Here is an 18916-nt window from a genome sequence, read left to right on the forward strand (position 1 = left end):
CCTTACACGGGTGGAATTGATGGAATTGAAGATGCTACAAATTAACATCTTTTACAAGCTTGGCTACATCTAATACAACAACGAGTTGCCATAGTTCATACTTGCAGTCGTTGGAAAGAAACTTATATCCACTGCGGAGCTTCGAAACTGAAAAATCAGGGCTTATCTTTGCGCCTCGCCTCGTAAGGACCCTGTCAGCACAAGCGGGGTATGTACCAAAAGCGAATCAGCTCAATTTGGTTTAGCGTTTAGATATTTGATATTCTTCTATTGAAGGGACTGACATGCAATGTATTGCGGCGGAGTAAAATCAATTACGTGGTATTTGCTTTGCGGAACTCCTATGAACTATGTGCAGCCATGCTCCATGTTCCTTTTTATTTGCAGTTGCAGGCTTGCCTCCGAGGAATCTGTGTCGAGAGTTTATCCATCATCTAGTTGGCTCGTAAGGACCTGGTCGTCTTATAATGGTGGCTTGTTTTTGTCGCAGCTAGAACCATGCCAATTTCTACAAGAGCTTGTACTGCATCTTCAGATCGAATCACATTCCGAATCTCAGATATTGCTATTGAGAAGCTTGCCTTTAGTTACGGTAGGTCTGAACATTGAATACCGAATTTCAAGATCTAGGATTGTTGAGATTTTCTACAGACAGGATTTCAAAGGCTAATAAGCCTTGTATGATTTCTACATCCTTGACTTCTCTTCTCTGTTATAGCCATCCAAGCTGTCTGTATTGTTTGTGTGGTAATATCAGCTAGGTCCTAGCTCTTTGTCTTCTCTCGTCATGAATGATAAGAGTCAAAAAATGCCGCCAAGAAAACATCTATATTAGGACAACATCTTTTCTTTCACCTTGTTGCTATAGATTGGAACGGCGTTACCAAATTGCGCTTTTTAATTGTCCTTGAATACGTGATTGGATAACTTCAGGCTTGAAATGATTCCCCACTGTTGTGCATGATCTATTCTTCCATCGAAGATGTATGCAATGTGTAGGTGACGGGCACTGATAAAAAGATATAGCAACGCCAACTAGAACATCTACATCTACATCTACATCTACATCTACATCTACATCTACATCTAAGTCTATATCCAAGCATTCTCATCGCTCTACTTACTTGGACATAGTCATGGACCAAGAATAAAAGGCTAACCAGATCATTTCAGCTCGAACTGCGTACTTGAGTTCGAAGAGCAGTGATCACGCGGTCAAACTTCCAGCCTAGTAGCTCAAACTTTCATCTGTAAACCTTCTGCTCTTTCAAACACGAGCTGCGGATTTCTTTTTACAATTCATATTTACATAGCGAGACTATTACTATTACTCACACATTAAAGCTATACAGCTTAGCATAGTCTCGAGCTTCTGAGTTCTCAGTAGTGACTATCATCTAAAGCATGAAAATACGCGCATAGTCACTATCTAGCATGGTACACTCCTTACTAAATGTGTGAAGAACATTCTTCAATCCTGATGTCTTTAAGGAAAGCTCGACATAATGATATAATGAAGGAGTCAGCTCGTCTTTTCAACAGGAATTCAAGTCTTGAAATTCACGTTGCAGATTTTGTAGCCAAAACAGAAGAACTGTATTTCAAAGATACCACGGAAAAGAGTCCAGGCGTGTTAAAAAGCATACTAGATCTATTCCCAGACCGCCCCATCTACATTCGAACTTTCATCGGTCGAAAAGAGCGCAGAATGATACATATATATATCCCACGAATACTCATCTCGGTACCACAATAATTCCCTGAAACTAAACTACACCAAACAACTTCCAAACTTCCAATAAAAGACACCGCGAATCAAACCCCTTACCATCCAATTGTACTCATAGTCTTCTCATACAAGATAGGAAAAAAGTGTATGCTGTAATCACATAAAATACACAGATACATATGAATCCTAGTTCATTTCAGTAATCACGAGATGCTATTTGTGAATTTCCACTCGATATACAATGACATTTATGGTGCGAAATGTGATTCTTTCTATAGCTACCTAAGTAGTTGTAGCATTTCCAAGCTCGACTTTTTGTAATAGACACATAGCACACAGAATTTGAACGGGATAGCAAGAACGTAATCTGAGATGAAGTGAATATTGGGGGCGGAACGAGGGAGTCGATATCTCAAAGAGAAAACAGACTAAGAGGGAGCTACCCTGTGTGTGTCTAATATAGAGACATGTAGTAAAATCATTGGGGATTATGTGAGGGTTCATTGGTTCATTCAGTTTAATCGCAAAGCTACCAAGTAAAGTGGTATCAAAGGTAGACGCTAAACGCTAGAAGCGCGAGACCACTACATTGAGCCAAGACGACATGTACCATAAAATTATTAGAATGTATCCCAGAGCTGCAGCAACGCCATCCGTTATTCATAATATATCACCGCACTTTTTTTTTATAACTTTCCTTTCCCTCCATCCCAAACACTCCATCCATCGGTACCATCCATTAATATCCACCAAACTAAGCGAAGAACTTGCTATAAGCAGCCTTTTCCTTCTTAGCCCTCTCCGCTGCATTCTTCTTCACAGTCGATAATTCCTTAACAACAGCCGCATCGCCTGGAATCAATCTATTAGCCTCCTCCAAATCCTTTAGTGCTTCATCTTCGTTCTTAAGTCCTACGTGTGCTATTGCGCGTCGGTAAAGAGCTTTGGCCTTATCAGTATCAGTGGTACCAGAAACTGCGAGAGCGGCGCTAGCGGTACGTTCGGCATCGGCAAAGTTCTTAAGCTTGTTATGGAGGAGGGCGGAGTTGGAGTTCAAGGTGAAACGAAGAGCGGAGAGGGTGGAAGAAGTTTCGGCTGGAGAGGAACTAACGTCTGGTTCTTCATTAAGATATCGTAGACCTTTCTCGTATTTGTCGAGGGCGAGAGGGAGTTTGTTGTCTTTGAAAGCGGCGTTTCCGAAGGTCTTTAGATCGGTGACGATTTTGACGGTTTCTTCTGCGGTGGGAGGAGTGGGCATATCTTCTGGGAAGTCTTTTTATGGGAAAATCTCTGGGTTAACCAATACTCCAAACAATCGAACGACAAGACAAGAGGGATAAAATGACAAAAGAAATGACCGAAAAAGAAAAACTGAATAAAGGAAAGCTTGATATATCGAAAAATGCTGGAACAAATGACGGAAAACGAAAGAAAGACAGATGGTCCGCAGTAAGGAGATATGTTGACTAGTTCTTGAAACAGTTGAAAAAAGATGATATAAAAGATGTAGTACCTTCGTATGTATCGCCGGTAGAATCGGGAACTTTTGCATCGGCAGCTTCAGCTTCATCACCAGTAAGCTCTCCACAGTCTGTGATGATGACTTCCTTGTTGGGCTTGTCACCACTTTGAGTGGGCATGTTCTCGACTTTGCGGACAATGTTTTTACCACTGAGGACTTGACCGAAAACGACGTGCTTGCCATCGAGATGGGGAGTTGGAACAGTTGTAATGAAGAATTGACTTCCGTTGGTTCCTACGAGGTCTTTGTTAGTCTAATCTTTTTTTATTTTGACCTGAGTGTCAAATGAAGTGCGACTGATGTTCATACCTGGACCAGCATTGGCCATTGAGAGTAAGAAAGGTCTGTCATGCTTCTCTACGAAATTCTCATCGTCGAATTTGACACCGTAAATACTCTCTCCTCCAGTTCCATTGCCAGCTGTGAAGTCACCTCCTTGGATCATGAATTGCTTAATCACACGATGGAAACCGGAACCCTTGTAGGACAGAGGTTTGCCGGCCTTTCCAACACCCTTCTCACCAGTGCAAAGAGCTCGGAAGTTTTCTGCAGTTTTGGGAGTAATATCATCGTACAATTCGAAAGTGATTCGTCCTTGAGGGTCTTTTCCGATAGAAATGTCAAAGAAGACTCGACTGCGGGGTTTGGTTTCTTCAGCAGACATTTTGCTGTTGGGTATATGCTTCTATATGAGAGAAGGGAATATAGAATGGAAATTGAATAGAAAATCAGGGTATCGTATGCAAAATGAATAAAGGTTGAGAAATTATTGAAATTGATTGTTTGATTGCTTTTTTTCTAATAATTTCAGCCTTCTTGTGAGTAGAAGCTTCGAGATGGAGAGTTGGAATGTGGGGGTCGGCGTTTGTACCTTCCGATTTGAAGCTTTACTTAAAGAGGAGAATGAGGCTATTCACGTGTGGCATGATATTCACTTCATCATGACATTTACTTCATCATGACATTCACTTCATCGGAAAGGAAGATCCAGAGTATTCCATGTTGGTTATAGAATTCTATGTTGCCATGTTGGTGATGAAATCTTTCATGGTTTACTATCAATACCTATAGAAGCTGTAACTTCAAGATGAACAATTGGAATGTCTTGAGACGTCTATGTGTATGTGGAGATAGTAACCACTAGCCATTTCTCTGGCCTTGTGCTTATTAGGGCCTCTACAGATTCAAATGTGTTCAGCCATAAACTGTGAATGAACTGCAAATGGCCTGGGATTGCAATCCCGCCATGCCTTTCATGCCTTCTCATTTGACCTGGTCGACATCTCGAGTGTTACCTAACAGTATCAGTACCAGAATATACATGCATGCACTTAGCCAATGATAAGAAAGACAAACCGGGCCATCATTCACCAAAGCCACTTCCTACAATCAAACATTCATTAGCAAAATGACCCGAGCAGTGTAGATTATGGCGTGACCTACCATCATTGCCTGGAACACACCATCTTTGACCCTTTCTGACGCATAACCTTGCTGAACCTTTGTCACAAAAAGTTGATATAATTCCCTAGCTTGGTCCCCTCCCATAGCTCCATGAAAGTCTGGCTTTGAACCCTTCTTCGTTGAGGCAAGCAATGTGAACTGTGAGACTGACATATGACAGAAATTGTCAGTTTGTGGGACTCCCATGTCTGAGGGTAGTACTCGATTATCTTCACATACCACAGAGAACTTCTCCTTGGATGTCTTGTACATTGTGTTTCCACTATGAAATGAAATAAATGTATTAGGACTGTAGGCAAGCAAGAACAACAAAACAGCAAGTGAATGACCCAATCACTGTTTGGTGTGAAATAACAGAGGGTCATTTCTCTAGATCAAAAGAGTAAAGAGACTCCTCGTTCCTACCCGGCCGCCATTTTCATCATCCCATAATCGCATTTTCAAGACTTTTGCTGCCATCGATTCTGCATCTTTCTCCGTATCACCAGGAGCCACAGCGGCAAATACTAATATGCCTTTCCCAATTGATGAGATCAACTGCTTGTCTACCGTTACAGAAGCAGACAGAACACGTTGAAGTATAGCTAAGCAGAAGCTAGTAAGTATCAAGTCTGGAGAGCAAAAAAGGAGCGAAGGAGGGGTGAAGTTGGAAGTGATACCCTTCATATTTACCAGTAGCTGGGTAGGCAAATGACTGGGATTGAATGGGTCTTATTGATGTTCTGACTAATAATGTCAAGATCGATCTCTCTCTAGGATCGATTTATACAATGAAGTGGGAGGTTGAGGTTTCCTAATAGTCTGAATTTCCAGTCCATGATATCGACAGGTAGGAACAAGACTCTATATGATAGCCTACTTGGGGACCATATGATGCAATCCCTACTTGAGCATTTATTTCATCCATGATGAATAACAATTTATCACAACCATATAAAATGTAAAATTCTGATGATCGAAAGCATCGTAAGATAATTCAATTATAAATCAAAATATCAATTCAAAAATGAGAATCCAATTCCACACAGTAGCATATATTCATTCCATGCTCAGCCATGGCATTCTTTCTGTAAACCTTGCCCATAAGCATTTCCCCCACGTTCTTCTAAGGCTGCAGGTGATGAAGGTAAGGTGCAAGCGAGGCTCTCTTCCCGCAATCTCACCCAAGCAATATGGTCGCAACGTGAAATCCAATCCGAAATCCAGCAACAACTTCTCAACCTTTCACCACCACACATTCACACAAATACCACTCATTTACTTGGTAGCAAGGTAATTGTAGATTCCTTGTACTACCACCTCTTCACGCAAAGGCTCAAGCTAGACATCTATACCACGCATGGGTTCTGATATTTGTCAAACAAAGCTAGCCCCTTGTACACAACAGCAATCACCAAACACCAACCCATCAATACATTTCTCCGTACCCCTCACAATTACACGATGGCGGCACGAAAACTTCAGCAGGAAGTCGACAAGTGCTTCAAGAAAGTCACTGAAGGAGTGGCAGAATTCGAATCGATCTACGACAAGATAGAACAATGCACAAATGCTGCGCAGAAGGAGAAGTTGGAGGACAACCTCAAACGTGAGATCAAAAAGTTGCAGAGGCTTCGTGATCAAATCAAGACATGGGCTGCAAGTAATGATATAAAGGATAAAGGTCCTCTGTTAGATCACAGGAAATTGATTGAAACGGTAGGGCATATATTGACTTAACTGTGGAGTGAGCTAAACTGTTCTAGCAAATGGAGAAGTTCAAGGCAGTAGAGAAGGCTATGAAGACAAAGGCATATTCGAAAGAAGGGCTGTCGGCGGCTGCGAAACTGGATCCAAAGGAGCGCGCGAAAATGGAAACTGGGGAATTCTTGGGCAACATGGTAGAAGAGTTAGAGCGCCAGATCGAGACAATGGAGGCCGAACGGGAATCAATATCAGCAACGATGAAGAAGGGGAAAACTCAAAGTGCCAAGGCCGATAGAATAGCAGAGCTGGACAACTCAACGGAACGGCATAAATTTCATCAAAATAAGTTGGAGCTTATTAAACGCTGCCTGGAAAATGGTACTGTCGAGGTGGAGCAAGTTAAAGATCTTGAGGAGTCCATCAAATATTATGTGACCGACAATATGAACGATGACTTCATGGAGGACGAGGAAATGTATGATGAGCTCAACCTTGATGAGGAAGAAGATAATTACGGCATGAATAATGATAATGATCGAGTGTCATCACAAGACACACAATCGATACAGGAGGATGTACCAGATACAGATCTACGATCCAATAGTTTACCTGGGAAATCGAAATCAGCTCCAGAACCGCCTCTAGCTGCTGCACGAAGACCTTCTACGCAATTAAAAAGCCCTCTCCCTTCCTTGGCCACTTTACATACCCCTCTATCGACTTTGTCAACAAATGGAAGCTCAAGTAATCTTATGAAACCAGCTGCGGTACCTACACGTGCTCCTGGGGAGACATTGAAATATGCTTCGGCGGCGGCGGCTGCCGCTGCTAGTGATAAGAATGGCCTTGCTCCTTTGCCCCCTCCACCCGAAACCTTACCGACCCCCGCAACGTCAGTCAGTCACCCACCTTTATCTGGAAGTGCTGGACGAAGACCAAGTGTAACGGCATCTCCAACAACTATACATTCACAAACCGCGAGTGTCAATCAGACACCTGTGACACGATCCAGTGTTCCGACTACGGACACACCATCAAGTGCGCAAACTAAATCTCCAGCTTTGAGTCAATCAAGTGCTGCACCCAGTGGAGCAAGTGTGTCCCATCCTGTTGAAAAAACAGAGAATATGAGACCAAATCTTTCCTCAAATTCATCAGGGAAGCAACCAGCCTTGTCCAAGACAGCAGAAGGCAAGAAAGGTTTGTCTATTGCTATCTCATGCAATTCCAATGCTAACAGTCCTATGCAAGCTGTTCCACCACAATCGAATGGTGTCTCGAATGGGCTTAAGTCAAGCACACCAGAGAACACAGAATCTGTATATCATTTGCCTTCAGGGTTCCAGGACATGCTTCAATCTTTTGAGGTAATTCAAAAGAGTGCCCCAGATGTTTTATCCACAGCATCTCAGAGAATGTTGGCATCATCTCAGGCTAGTGGTCCCGGCATGTCAGACGTTTCTCCTCCTCGCAGCTACAAACCAGAAACCCCTTTCAATACGCCATCATATTACCCCCAAGATGTTCCGTCAGTGCTAGATGACCCTAGGTTATATAACCGTATAGATGGAGAAACTTTGTTCTATGTCTTCTACTACAAGCAAGCTACATATCAACAATATCTTGCAGCTAGATCACTAAAAGAACAGAGTTGGCGATTTCATAAACAATATCAAACTTGGTTCCAACGACATGAAGAGCCAAAGGAAATTACTGAGCTGTATGAGCAAGGAACTTATCGTTTCTTTGATTATGAGAGCACATGGTAAGTTTTATATTATTCATTCTTTTCTAAAACATCAACTAACCAACTATCTATAGGATGAACCGAAGAAAAGCAGACTTCAAGTTTATCTACAAATTCCTAGAGGACGATGTATGAATAATGCACTGGCGCCTATGGTATCTTTTGGTTGGAGGATAGGTTGGCGCAGTGGGAATTGCTCAACCGTATCTAGCTTGGGGGATGACCTTAGTTGTCTTAATAGAAAATACTCTTGCTCATCTGATTCGACTCAGATGAAGTTTCTTAACTTACCTGGCAATATTCCTCAGAAAAATAAAATGTTTGCTCGTTGTGATATCTGCCAAACTTCGCTTTGCCATACTGGCTTACTGATCACTTCGGTATTACTGTGTTCTGTGAACGGGGGCATGCATGATGAGACTACAATTTATTCCAATTGATGAAATGTATTCTCCAAGGCAAACAGAATGGGGAAAGTTTAATAGCATCCGAAGATTCTAATTGTTCTCTTGCCTTGGTCTGGACGAACTAGTCTCCATACTAAGAGTTGTACTTGAGCGTAATTGGCGAATCCAAAAACGACCTTATTCAGGGCTCATTACAAACTGTGGGTTGATTGGATATCTATTCGTATATGGCAATAGTAACCCTAACTAGAGCAATCTAGACTTTAGTCCAGGTTCTCGTCTTTTTGTCAAAAATTTTGTCCTAAATGGTTGGTTTATCTCCATAGGTCGCAATGAAATGGCCTGCAGATATCATGTACGAGCATGACAACAACTTTGGGCATCATCACTTTCAATGTTTGATACCCAATTTTCAGATATTATAAAAGCATGTAAGCTCTCCCCAGATTTCGATTTTTTTTAAGAAGAAAACATGATTTCCTTGCATATGCCTCTTTGCCTCGTCTCTACCCAAGTACAACCAACTGCGCACAAATTTGGACCCCAAAGAGTGTTCGCTGAGCCAAGCGACAATGCATGGTATGCAACCTCGAATATGCGACGGTGAATGGCAAACCATGAGTGTCGGGCACAATATTGATCGAATACTGAGACTGCAGTTCCCTCAGTATTTGTTTGATTTCTTTTCAGACAATTGTGTTCAGTGTATATTTCTATATTTTGATTGTTTCACAGGAGAAATACTAATGAGAAGCAGGTCCAAGTTATTGTCTTATATTCAGACATGCCACATTTCGTAAGCATGGGGCTTGTACATGGATTCAGATCCTTGACAGAAGTATTCGTGCTTCTACAACTCTTCTTTCAGGACATGATGCAGCCATTTCTTTACATGCGATGATGAGTTCACTGAATGTGGCAGTTGAGAAAGACACAGCCAAGTGTTACATCGGCGTCTGCCAGTTATCGTTAGCACAAGCAAATGAAATTGTACAACGAACGAAGGCAAAAGAAGGCGGACAGTTATTCCCTCTCTTTTCACACCTTGCTGCCTAAAGGGACGGTTCCATTCCCAAGAAGGTTTCCAAATCGCAATGGTCCATAGGAGAGTAAACACGAATTTTCTACTCTTCAAGATGCATTATTTTGAGACTGCCGGTCAGCATTGGAGCAATGATATAGGAACAAGTTGCCCAGATCAGGTTTGAAAATAGATTCCCTTCTATTACGACGATTTCGCGATACCTCAACACTCGTCTTTACTGCGCCCGCCGCCAATATGGTTAATCAGCGTCCGGCGATTATGATACCCTAAGGTATTCAATCTACTAAGCAAAATGCCCCATTTTGATCATTCCTGTGAGCATTCTATTGTTCTGTGCCTTGCTGCGCATATAGGGCATCAATGATCACCGACAGACGCAATGCCCCTTCAGTTGCCTTTTCGGCTGGCCGGACCACAATCCTAGGATTATTATCGTTCGCCTCATTGAGGCTTAAGTTGCCCAAAAGCAAATGCTTCTTTTTTCGAACGTCCGCCCACTGTGCCGTTCGACGATAAGGCTAGAAGGTAGCCGGAATCCTAGCTTCAATCTCAACATTACACAGGCCCAAAAATTGCTGACATGTTTCATTGGCGAGTCGAAATTTCTCAAAAATTTGATGTTCGGTGAGTACATTAAGTTAGATCCCGCTCAATAAGTGCGAGGGGCTTTCTATTACCTTTCTATGCATATGAATGCATTCAACGAAGCACCAGGAGCCATTTAAAGTTTTCCGGGGCAACCTTTCACTATGGATATCACAAGGCTGTGAGACCTCATTGGTAAATATTAAGCTATGTTAATTTTAACCCCCGTCTAATTGTACAGGTCATAGGTGATGCATGTGAGTACTCCAGGACTTGACTGACCGTGAGGATATGACTGTTAAGTGTTGGGTATTGAGAAGCCTCGCAAATTCCCACCACTCTTAAGCAGCTATATCATGTCACAAAAAACCCCAAAAAGTCAAGATCTTCATATTACTATACAAGCATCACTGTCCTTCTTCCTGAAATTTCTCTTTTAGATCAAAATTTATTTCTTTCGTCATCTCTCTTTAGATATATCAATACCTAGTAAGTGAATCTTACTTATACTGTCGATCTTCTATTCATACAACCTAGTCAAAGTGCATTCCAAACAGATGATGATACCTTTCAAGTGAGGTCTAGACTAATATCATGGAAAAGGGTACACAGAACCATTTCCAAAACAAGCCTGCTATCTATCATGTATTCCAATTTGTTTGATAAATACTTGAGTTCAAGACAATACCTTGATCAAGGTATATCTCGGCCTAATCCGACCACAGCACCATCAATGGGGGGATTTCCAATGAATCGAATCCGTTCTGATCAAAGCTCGACCAGCACTCAATCCGGATCTTCTAGAGACTTTTATTATCCGGTTCTCATGAATCGAAATTATTCGGATCAAGGCTCAGTCAGTACTCAATCTAGATCTTCTAGGGAGTTCTACTCTCCGGCTCCTAGAAGTCCATCCATGTCTTTCGATTTGAACACCTCCCAACTACCGCAATACTATGATGATGGACATAATCAGGGATACAGCAACTACACCACATCATCATATAGTATGGAGAGAAGCTCATCAAACCAAAGCTATTCTCTCAAAGCAACACCATCTAGTCTCGGCTGGTCTCCCGAAACCGAACTTCTCAGACTCTACAAGTTAATTGTGCCAAAAGGAAAAGAGCCATATCTAGAACTACTTCCAGGATACACAATTCATCAAGATACACCCCAGAAAGTCTTTCTTGACCCACCTAGGTACGTCGATCCACACTTCAAAACTCTAACGAATACTCACACAGCAAAGTAATCCTCAAAAAGGCATCTATCCTTGCCAATTCCCCATCGGATGTCCAGGCAAGCAATTCCGAAGGCCTGCAGACCTAGAACGTCATTACAGACATATCCACGCCGATGCCGACCAGAAGGGGAGTTTTCCCTGTGACTACAAACCCTGTACCCGATCCAAAGGACCCTTTACCCGCAAAGATCACTATCGAGACCATCTCAAAGATTTCCACAAGGAAGATATCGGGACCGCTAAACAACCCAAGAATACACACGATCCGAAGAAATTAGAAGCGCTTCAACAAGCGTGGCTCGAAGAACGTCAAATCGATCCTAGATGGTGGAGATGTAGAAAGTGTCTCCGGAGAGTATATGTCAATGCAAATGGATATAAATGCATAATCTGCAATGAGGAATGTGCAAACGAGAGGATCGAAGCGAGGGAGCAGAAGAAACGAGATGGGGAGAGAGATAGAGAGAAAATGTACTACGCGGGTGAGAAATCGGATATGATGGATGCGCCACAGTGCATGAGTTGTAATGGGAGTATGTGGATCTCGGAAACAGGGTTTGGAGAGGGAAATTCGGTGCCATGTCCGATTTGTGTGCCCAGTGGGGAAATTAGCTTTGAGGATGTGGAGTGGCGGGAACATGAGAGGTTGGAACAGGAGTATGAGGATGCTTATTAGGATATTTGGGTGGATTTCTTGGGATATGGAAGGTGGAGGGTTGTGATTTGATGGGTTAATGTGTTATGAGAGAGAGCAGGCATTCTTGAAAATAAGATATATCTATCTGCTGGTGCTAGGCGTTGGAGTTGGAATTGAGCGATGGATCAAATTGGGTGGTGTTTAAGGTAGACAGACGGCTGGTTGGTTGGTTGATTGGGGTTTGATGTCAGTATTGCTTTTCGTCTTACTTTATTTTCTTATTCCTTTCTATATAATGTATATTTATAAATCTTTTTACATCCGACTTTTCCAAAGATACATTCATTCATATCTAGAACCTCTTTTTGAACGTCCTTGTTTTCAAAAAGAGCATAGGAAAAGAAAACTTATTCGAATTGTGGCGTCAATTTTTGGTAGGGAAACGACATTGCTTCTCTTTTCTCTCTCTTGGTCTTTATATTCTTGACTTTCTCCTTTTTCTACTCATTTTCATTCTTATCCCTTTTCGTAAATCTTACCTCCTTCTTCTTTCTCACTTCTCACTTCTCAAACCTCGTCTCTCTTCTAACTTTTCTCTTTCCTCTTTCCTTTCTCCTTTTCACCTTTTCCTTTTTCCTCTACTAGTTATTCCCATTTCCACTCCGAAACTAAGAAATCTATCAAACTCTCTTCTCCAAACCACCAAAACCTTCAAACCTCCGGAAAAAACAAAGTCATTATACTTTCCAAACAGCGCGCAGAGTAGGAGTTACAGAAAGAGAATGATGATGGTGATGGTGATGGTGGTTTGATTGGAGTTGGAATTGGAATTGGAATTGGAATTGGAGTTGGAGTTGATATTTAGATTAATATTTGAATTGATATTTGAATTGATATTTGAATTGATCTTGGGATTTAGATTGGGACAGGGACAGGAGACTGACAAAAACATATCATATCATGACATATTATATTATATCATGTCATGATATACAAACAGATTACATACAGTATGACGATGTAATAACATACTACTATATCTCAACAATAATAATAACAACAGCAATAACAACACTGTATCTTAATTTTCTGGTATTCTGAACGGGACATGAGATCGGGGACGAAAAATAAAATATCGAATAATGATCACTAATGAGTGCACAGACTCACAGGACAATATAACATAAAAGCACAATTTCACACTCAAATTTATTAACTTCAAAATTCAATTATAATTTGAAATATAATTTAATATTAATCGAAATAATAATTTGTATTTTTAATATATTAAAAAATGATTTTTTTCAAGATTAATTCTAAAAGAAAGAGATCTAAATTCAAAAAACAAATAGTATACTTTTTTATCAAAATTTTTAATAGATAGAAAATTATATATTTTTTTACAAAAAAATACTAATATTAATTTTTTAATTCAATTTTAAAAAAATATAGAATCTGTATATTTGAGACATATTTATGATTTTCAAAGAGATTAATATAAATTTTAAATTTCAATCAAATTTTCAAAATAGCTCTTTTTAGTATGAAATTATACTTTTCCTCTTAAATGTCTTATGAGTCTGTGTACTCATTAGTGAATGAATCTTCCTAATTAGCTAATGAGATGAATGAATGAATGAATAAATAAATTATAGAGTTATAATATAGTAATATAGTGGAGTAATAAAGTAGTGAGTAATATCTCTTTCTGATTCTGATTTCAGAACATTCGTTTCCTTTTTTTATATCTTTTTTTATAATTCTTTTTATAGATATTAATTGAATAGTTAATTCAATCCCTTCAATCCCTTTAATCCCTAGAAAAACACTCCTAATACTCTTTTAAAGAAAATATCAAGATATCTATATACCTATGTTACGGGAGCTGCCTCTAGGGTCACGTGGAAGTGTCTAGAGATCTCTCGAGGTGGTTTAGACTAGACTTCAAGTAGGAATTCAATAAGGTTGTAACTGGTTGCAATTCTCGTAACTATAGTAATGAAACTAATGATTGTTCTTGAGCACGAAGCTCTATATTGTAATGAAATCCCATTCCCTTATATAGACCTTCGTTCTCTGTTGTCCCACTGCTTCCCACTGTGTCCCACTGGGCCTTACTCAGTGGGACTCAGTGGGACACCTTGGTCAGGTGATATTTTAATCAATCTAGTCATGTGACGACCTCGGTCGTAACACTATCCCCTTCTTATCCTAGCGCTTGCCCCAAGCGTTCATAAAGTAAGCTTCCCCACTCAGGAGTTCGCTCTCTCTAATGCTTTTGCTTTCTCATTATGCCAGCCATTCGTTCTGAAAAATCTGCTAGCAGTCGAAAAAACATTTATTTTCGTTCCAAAGAAAAAGGAATCATTATGCCGTTTAGGTGTAGTCGTTGTGTTGATAAAAATCTGGAATGTAGGGTTCTTCCTAATAGTTCTCGTTGTGGTGAATGCGCCAAAAGCGTAGGAAGTGGTGACTGTAACGTTTATGGTCATTCTGCTGGTAACTGGGCTCGCGTGGAGCGTGAAGAAGCTCGCCTTGAAGCGGAGGAAGAAGCTGCTGCAAAACTGGAGCAAGAAGCTTTTGCTCGTCGAATGAGAATTCGTAGGCAACAAAAGATTCTTCGTGAAAAGGCGGGTAAGATGTTGCAACATGACTTGCATACCATCGAGGCCCTTGAGGAATTTGAAGCCGAGGAACAACGATTGGAAAATGAACGTCTAGAAAAGGAGAAGGAACAAGCTTCTAGTTCCTCCGTTGTTGCTGGTGACGATTCTTTCGATTTTGGTTCTTCTTTGGATCCTTCGATCCTTGCTTCAATGGATTCTCCTTCTTTCTGGGCAGATCCGGGTATTGTTGATGGAATGCCTCCAACTTCTCAGGGCAGTTGAGGTTTTCTTTCGGTTCCCATGAGTTTTCGGTATGTGGATAATCTAACCATTTGATCAAGTATTTGACTATGCCTCTGACGTATTTGCAGTCTAGTATTGTTTCGACATCGTATATGGCGTTTGGATTGACTGGTTCAATTTCTGTAAATGGCGCGTTTGGCGCTCCTGGTGGTGCTGGTTCGAGCAAGGATATGTGGAATACTGGGTGGATATTCATTGTGTCTGGTAATTTCAATCGATAATTAACTGTTCCTATTACCTTATCAATCTTGAATGGTCCTAGTTTCCTGTGGTCTAGTTTATTGCTTGGTCTCTTAGTTTCGATGTTTCGTCGTAGCAGATAAACTTTATCCCCCTCTTTAAGCGTAGGTTCCATACTACGTTTCGTATTGTAGTACGCTGCTGTTCTGGATGATATGAATCTTAGATCGAGAGCAAGCTGCTCTTGTAAATCCTTTAACTGTTCGACTTGTATTATTGCTGATTCGGCATTAACCTCCTGTGGTATCGGTGTTTGGTATGCTTTAGGATTAAACCCAAAGTTAGCGCGTGCTGGTGTAATCTTTGTGGTTTCCGTTTCCGATGTGTTATATGCGAATTGTGCCATAGGTAATAGCTCTACCCAATTGTCCTGTCGATAATTTATGTAGCATCTAAGATATGCTTCCATTGTCTGATTGGTCCTCTCTGTCTGACCATCGGTTTGTGGGTGAAAGGCTGTTGATAGCTTTCTTTTAACACCCATTAGTGCTAATAAGGTAGTCCAGAATTTCGAGGTAAAGAGCTTGTCTCTGTCCGAGATTATCTCATCTGGTACTCCATGTATGCTTACTATGACCCTAAAGAATACATATGCTAGTTGCTCAGCAGTCCATGTTTCTTTGAATGGTATCATGTATGCAAATTTTGTCAATCTGTCTACTACATTGAGTATTGCGTCGTACTCAATTCCTGTAGTAGGGTCTTTCGAGAGTGGTAGTTTAACCACAAAGTCCCATGTAATGGACTTCCATGGCTGAGAAGGCATGTCTGGGGTCTGGAGCTGACCATACGGAGCATGTCGTGATGACTTGTTTCGTATGCAGGTGTCGCAACTTCTAACAACTTCTTCAACTATCGTTCTCATTCGTGGGAAGTAACTGATTTCCCGGATTCTTGCAAATGTCCTTGCAATTCCTTGATGTCCGTGTGCCGGCAACCCATGTTGTTCCGTCACAAATTCCTTAGTCATTTGACTCGGAATGTATACTTTCCCATGAAAGTATATGGTTTCGTTTTCTATTGTGAATCCTGGTTCTATTGCTTTGCGTATGCGTGTAGCTGTAGCATCCTTGTCGTAATGTGATTGGATTTGGTTTCTGAGATGGTTGTCTTCCAATATATGAGTAGCTGCAAGCTGTGGTGCATTGTAAACCAGTGATTCGCCTTCTTTCTTGAATATTGCGTATGATTCGTACGACTTATTCTCTTGGTATTCTGGTTTTCGGCTGAGAGCGTCGGCTCTAGCGTTTTCTGATCCTTTAACATATGAAATCTTGAAATTGTAATTGGCCATGGTCTCCGACCATCTGACCTGTCGTCTGTTTAACTGCTTCGTTGTGGTGAAGTAAACCAAGTTCTTGTGATCTGTATACACCTGTACTGTGTATTTTGATCCTTCTAAATAAACTCGCCATTCTCTAAATGCATCGACTATCGCCAGTAACTCCTTGTCGTATATCTCGTAGTTCAACTCGGCTGGTGATAGTTTTCGAGAGTAGAATGCGATTGGTTGCTATTTCTCATTTTGACCTGGTTGGCTCAACACTGCGCCTATAGCGAAATCTGAGGAATCCGTTTCCACTATGATTGGCTTCTCAGGATCGAATGTTAACAGTATTGGCTCCTCGGCCACTGCTTGTTTGAGCGTCTCGAATGACTCCTGCGCCTTGGCGGTCCATTCGAAGCTCCCTTGCTCTTTTCTGGTTAAATTGGTTAAGGGTGTTGTGATCCCTGAATAACCTTTAATAAATCTTCGATAGAAGTTGACGAATCCTAAAAAAGATTGTACTTCCTTAACTGTGGTAGGCTGCTTCCATTCGAGCACTGCCTTAACCTTGTCCTTGCTCATCTTGAGCCCTTGGTTCGATACGGTGAATCCCAAAAACTCTGTTTCTGTAACGTGGAATTCGCATTTGCTTGGCTTGCACAGCAAATCAGCCTTAGCTAAACTTTCAAGGACATTGTTGACGTCCTTAATGTGTTGAACTCCGCTGTCTGAATATACTAGGATGTCGTCCAAGTAGCATATACAGCAAGTATCCAAATATTGTGATAGCACATTATTCATTAACCTCATGAAAGTAGCTGGCGCGTTGGTTAGCCCGAATGGCATAACCTGATACTCGTATAGCCCATATCTTGTCTTGAAAGCGGTTTTCCATTCCTCGCCTTTCTTCATTCTAATCAAGTGGTACCCGTTTCGTAGGTCCATCTTGGTAAATATTGTTGCTCCGCCTAATCGATCTCTTAATTCCGTAGCTAATGGAAGTGGATATCGATCTTTCTTTGTAAGCGTGTTGAGCTTTCTGTAGTCCACAACTAGTCTCTTAGTACCATCCTTCTTGGGTACCCACATAGTTGGACTTGCCACTTGGGATGTGGATTCTCTGATCCATCCCTTGGCCAAGTTGTCGTCGATATATTCTTTGAGCGTCTTTAGCTCATCGGCTGACATTGAATAAATTGGGGTGTGCACAGGCATCTTGCCTTCCTCCAATATTATCTCATGATCCCACGGCTTGTGTTCCGGTAAAGCCTCGTGGATCCCTGGTTCCTTAAAAACCTGTTCATATTTTCTGTACTGTTCTGGTATCGTAGGCTTCTTTTTTGCCTCGATTGCGATTTCCTGCCGTACCGTCGGCTTCTGCATTTGTAGAGGAGGTGTACTGGCCTTCGCTCTTAATGGAGGACCCTGGACTGGGTGTCCTACGTCGCCGGTGTTGTTCGCGTTCAACTCTCCTTGGCGCGTGTTACGTCTCGCGGACGCCTTGAACGTGTCGTCATGACCGTCCTTGCACTGATCAAATGTCACTGTTCCTTGTGACCAATCTATTCTGGGATTATGTGCCTTCAACCATGGCATTCCTAAGATGATCTGTTGTTGGCCCAATGGCACAACGTCAAGCTGTATAACCTCCGAATGTTGGGTCATATTCATTCGTACTGGTCGTGTCTCCTGTGAAACGTTCCCGTCAGATCCTGCTAGCTGTCCGTCAACTAACTGCAATTGGTAGGGGTTTTGTTTCTTCTGGAGTGGGACTCCCAAATACTTTGCAGCTTCTGGTGCAATAAAATTTCCTGTAGCCCCTGAATCTATCATGGCTTGCTGTATTTGTCCGTTTATTTTGACCTTGCAGTATATTTGACCTGCTTGTCCTGTAGCATTTAGCTGTGGTGTAATTTGCTCATTCTCGCTATTCTGGATGATCTCATCGGCAAATGTTACACGTCGAGGCTCTTCCTCTTCTAGATAGACAGCGCTTGTTCCTGATCTAGCTCTGTCATCAAGTAAGTCCCTCCATAGGGTGTATCGGTAGTTCCCTTGAGTGACTTTCATTATCGTACCCACAACTGGTGGTGGTATTATGGCCTGAGCCTGGACCCGGTGTTCTTCTCCTACTCTTCTGCATAAAAATAGAACCTGATTCTCATTTCTTTCAGATGTGTGGTGATAGAACACTTCCCATAGCTCTCCCCTGTCTGGCCACTGGAGGTGATCGGTACTAATTCTTTCTACGAATGATGTGTTTGTAGTGATTCCAAACCATAGAATTCGATGCTGATCGACGTACCGAACCTCATACGATTCGCCTTCTTCAGCGTCTGTTACGCTGAGGTCTTCGTTCATAGTCCCTTCGTCTGTATCTCCAAATTTCCAGATACGACGGTTCCATTGGTCAATTTCCCGAATAGACCATG

At 41.5% G+C, this 18916-nt stretch overlaps 5 protein-coding genes across 5 annotated transcripts; 3 read left to right on the top strand and 2 right to left on the bottom strand.

Moving 5' to 3' along the window:
* Positions 1 to 2483: 2483 nt before the first annotated feature.
* On the bottom strand, positions 2484 to 3915 carry EAF01_004410 (uncharacterized protein; the record flags this gene model as incomplete). The annotated part of the gene is made up of 3 exons (XM_038912664.1): positions 2484 to 3001; positions 3243 to 3485; positions 3561 to 3915. 3 exons carry the CDS (start codon positions 3913 to 3915, stop codon positions 2484 to 2486), a joined length of 1116 nt encoding a protein of 371 aa, XP_038772348.1.
* Positions 3916 to 4504: 589 nt separating this feature from the next.
* On the bottom strand, positions 4505 to 5381 carry EAF01_004411 (uncharacterized protein; the record flags this gene model as incomplete). The annotated part of the gene is made up of 6 exons (XM_038912665.1): positions 4505 to 4546; positions 4608 to 4634; positions 4695 to 4861; positions 4935 to 4977; positions 5121 to 5299; positions 5375 to 5381. The coding sequence occupies 6 exons, from the start codon at positions 5379 to 5381 to the stop codon at positions 4505 to 4507; spliced, it is 465 nt and encodes a 154-aa protein (XP_038772349.1).
* A 777-nt stretch (positions 5382 to 6158) lies between these two features.
* EAF01_004412 (uncharacterized protein) lies at positions 6159 to 8283 on the top strand (the record flags this gene model as incomplete). The annotated part of the gene is made up of 4 exons (XM_038912666.1): positions 6159 to 6413; positions 6461 to 7601; positions 7653 to 8166; positions 8223 to 8283. The coding sequence occupies 4 exons, from the start codon at positions 6159 to 6161 to the stop codon at positions 8281 to 8283; spliced, it is 1971 nt and encodes a 656-aa protein (XP_038772350.1).
* Positions 8284 to 9027: 744 nt separating this feature from the next.
* EAF01_004413 (uncharacterized protein) lies at positions 9028 to 9611 on the top strand (the record flags this gene model as incomplete). Its single annotated transcript, XM_038912667.1, has 2 exons — positions 9028 to 9158; positions 9338 to 9611. 2 exons carry the CDS (start codon positions 9028 to 9030, stop codon positions 9609 to 9611), a joined length of 405 nt encoding a protein of 134 aa, XP_038772351.1.
* Positions 9612 to 10250: 639 nt separating this feature from the next.
* EAF01_004414 (uncharacterized protein) lies at positions 10251 to 12399 on the top strand. The gene is made up of 3 exons (XM_038912668.1): positions 10251 to 10674; positions 10789 to 11388; positions 11438 to 12399. Exons 2-3 carry the CDS (start codon positions 10829 to 10831, stop codon positions 12105 to 12107), a joined length of 1230 nt encoding a protein of 409 aa, XP_038772352.1. The 5' UTR covers positions 10251 to 10674; positions 10789 to 10828; the 3' UTR covers positions 12108 to 12399.
* The last annotated feature ends 6517 nt before the right edge of the window (positions 12400 to 18916 follow it).

The sequence above is a fragment of the Botrytis porri genome, assembly GCF_014898465.1.
Source record: "Botrytis porri strain MUCL 3234 chromosome Unknown BPOR_005, whole genome shotgun sequence".
In the NCBI taxonomy this organism is placed as follows: domain Eukaryota; kingdom Fungi; phylum Ascomycota; class Leotiomycetes; order Helotiales; family Sclerotiniaceae; genus Botrytis; species Botrytis porri.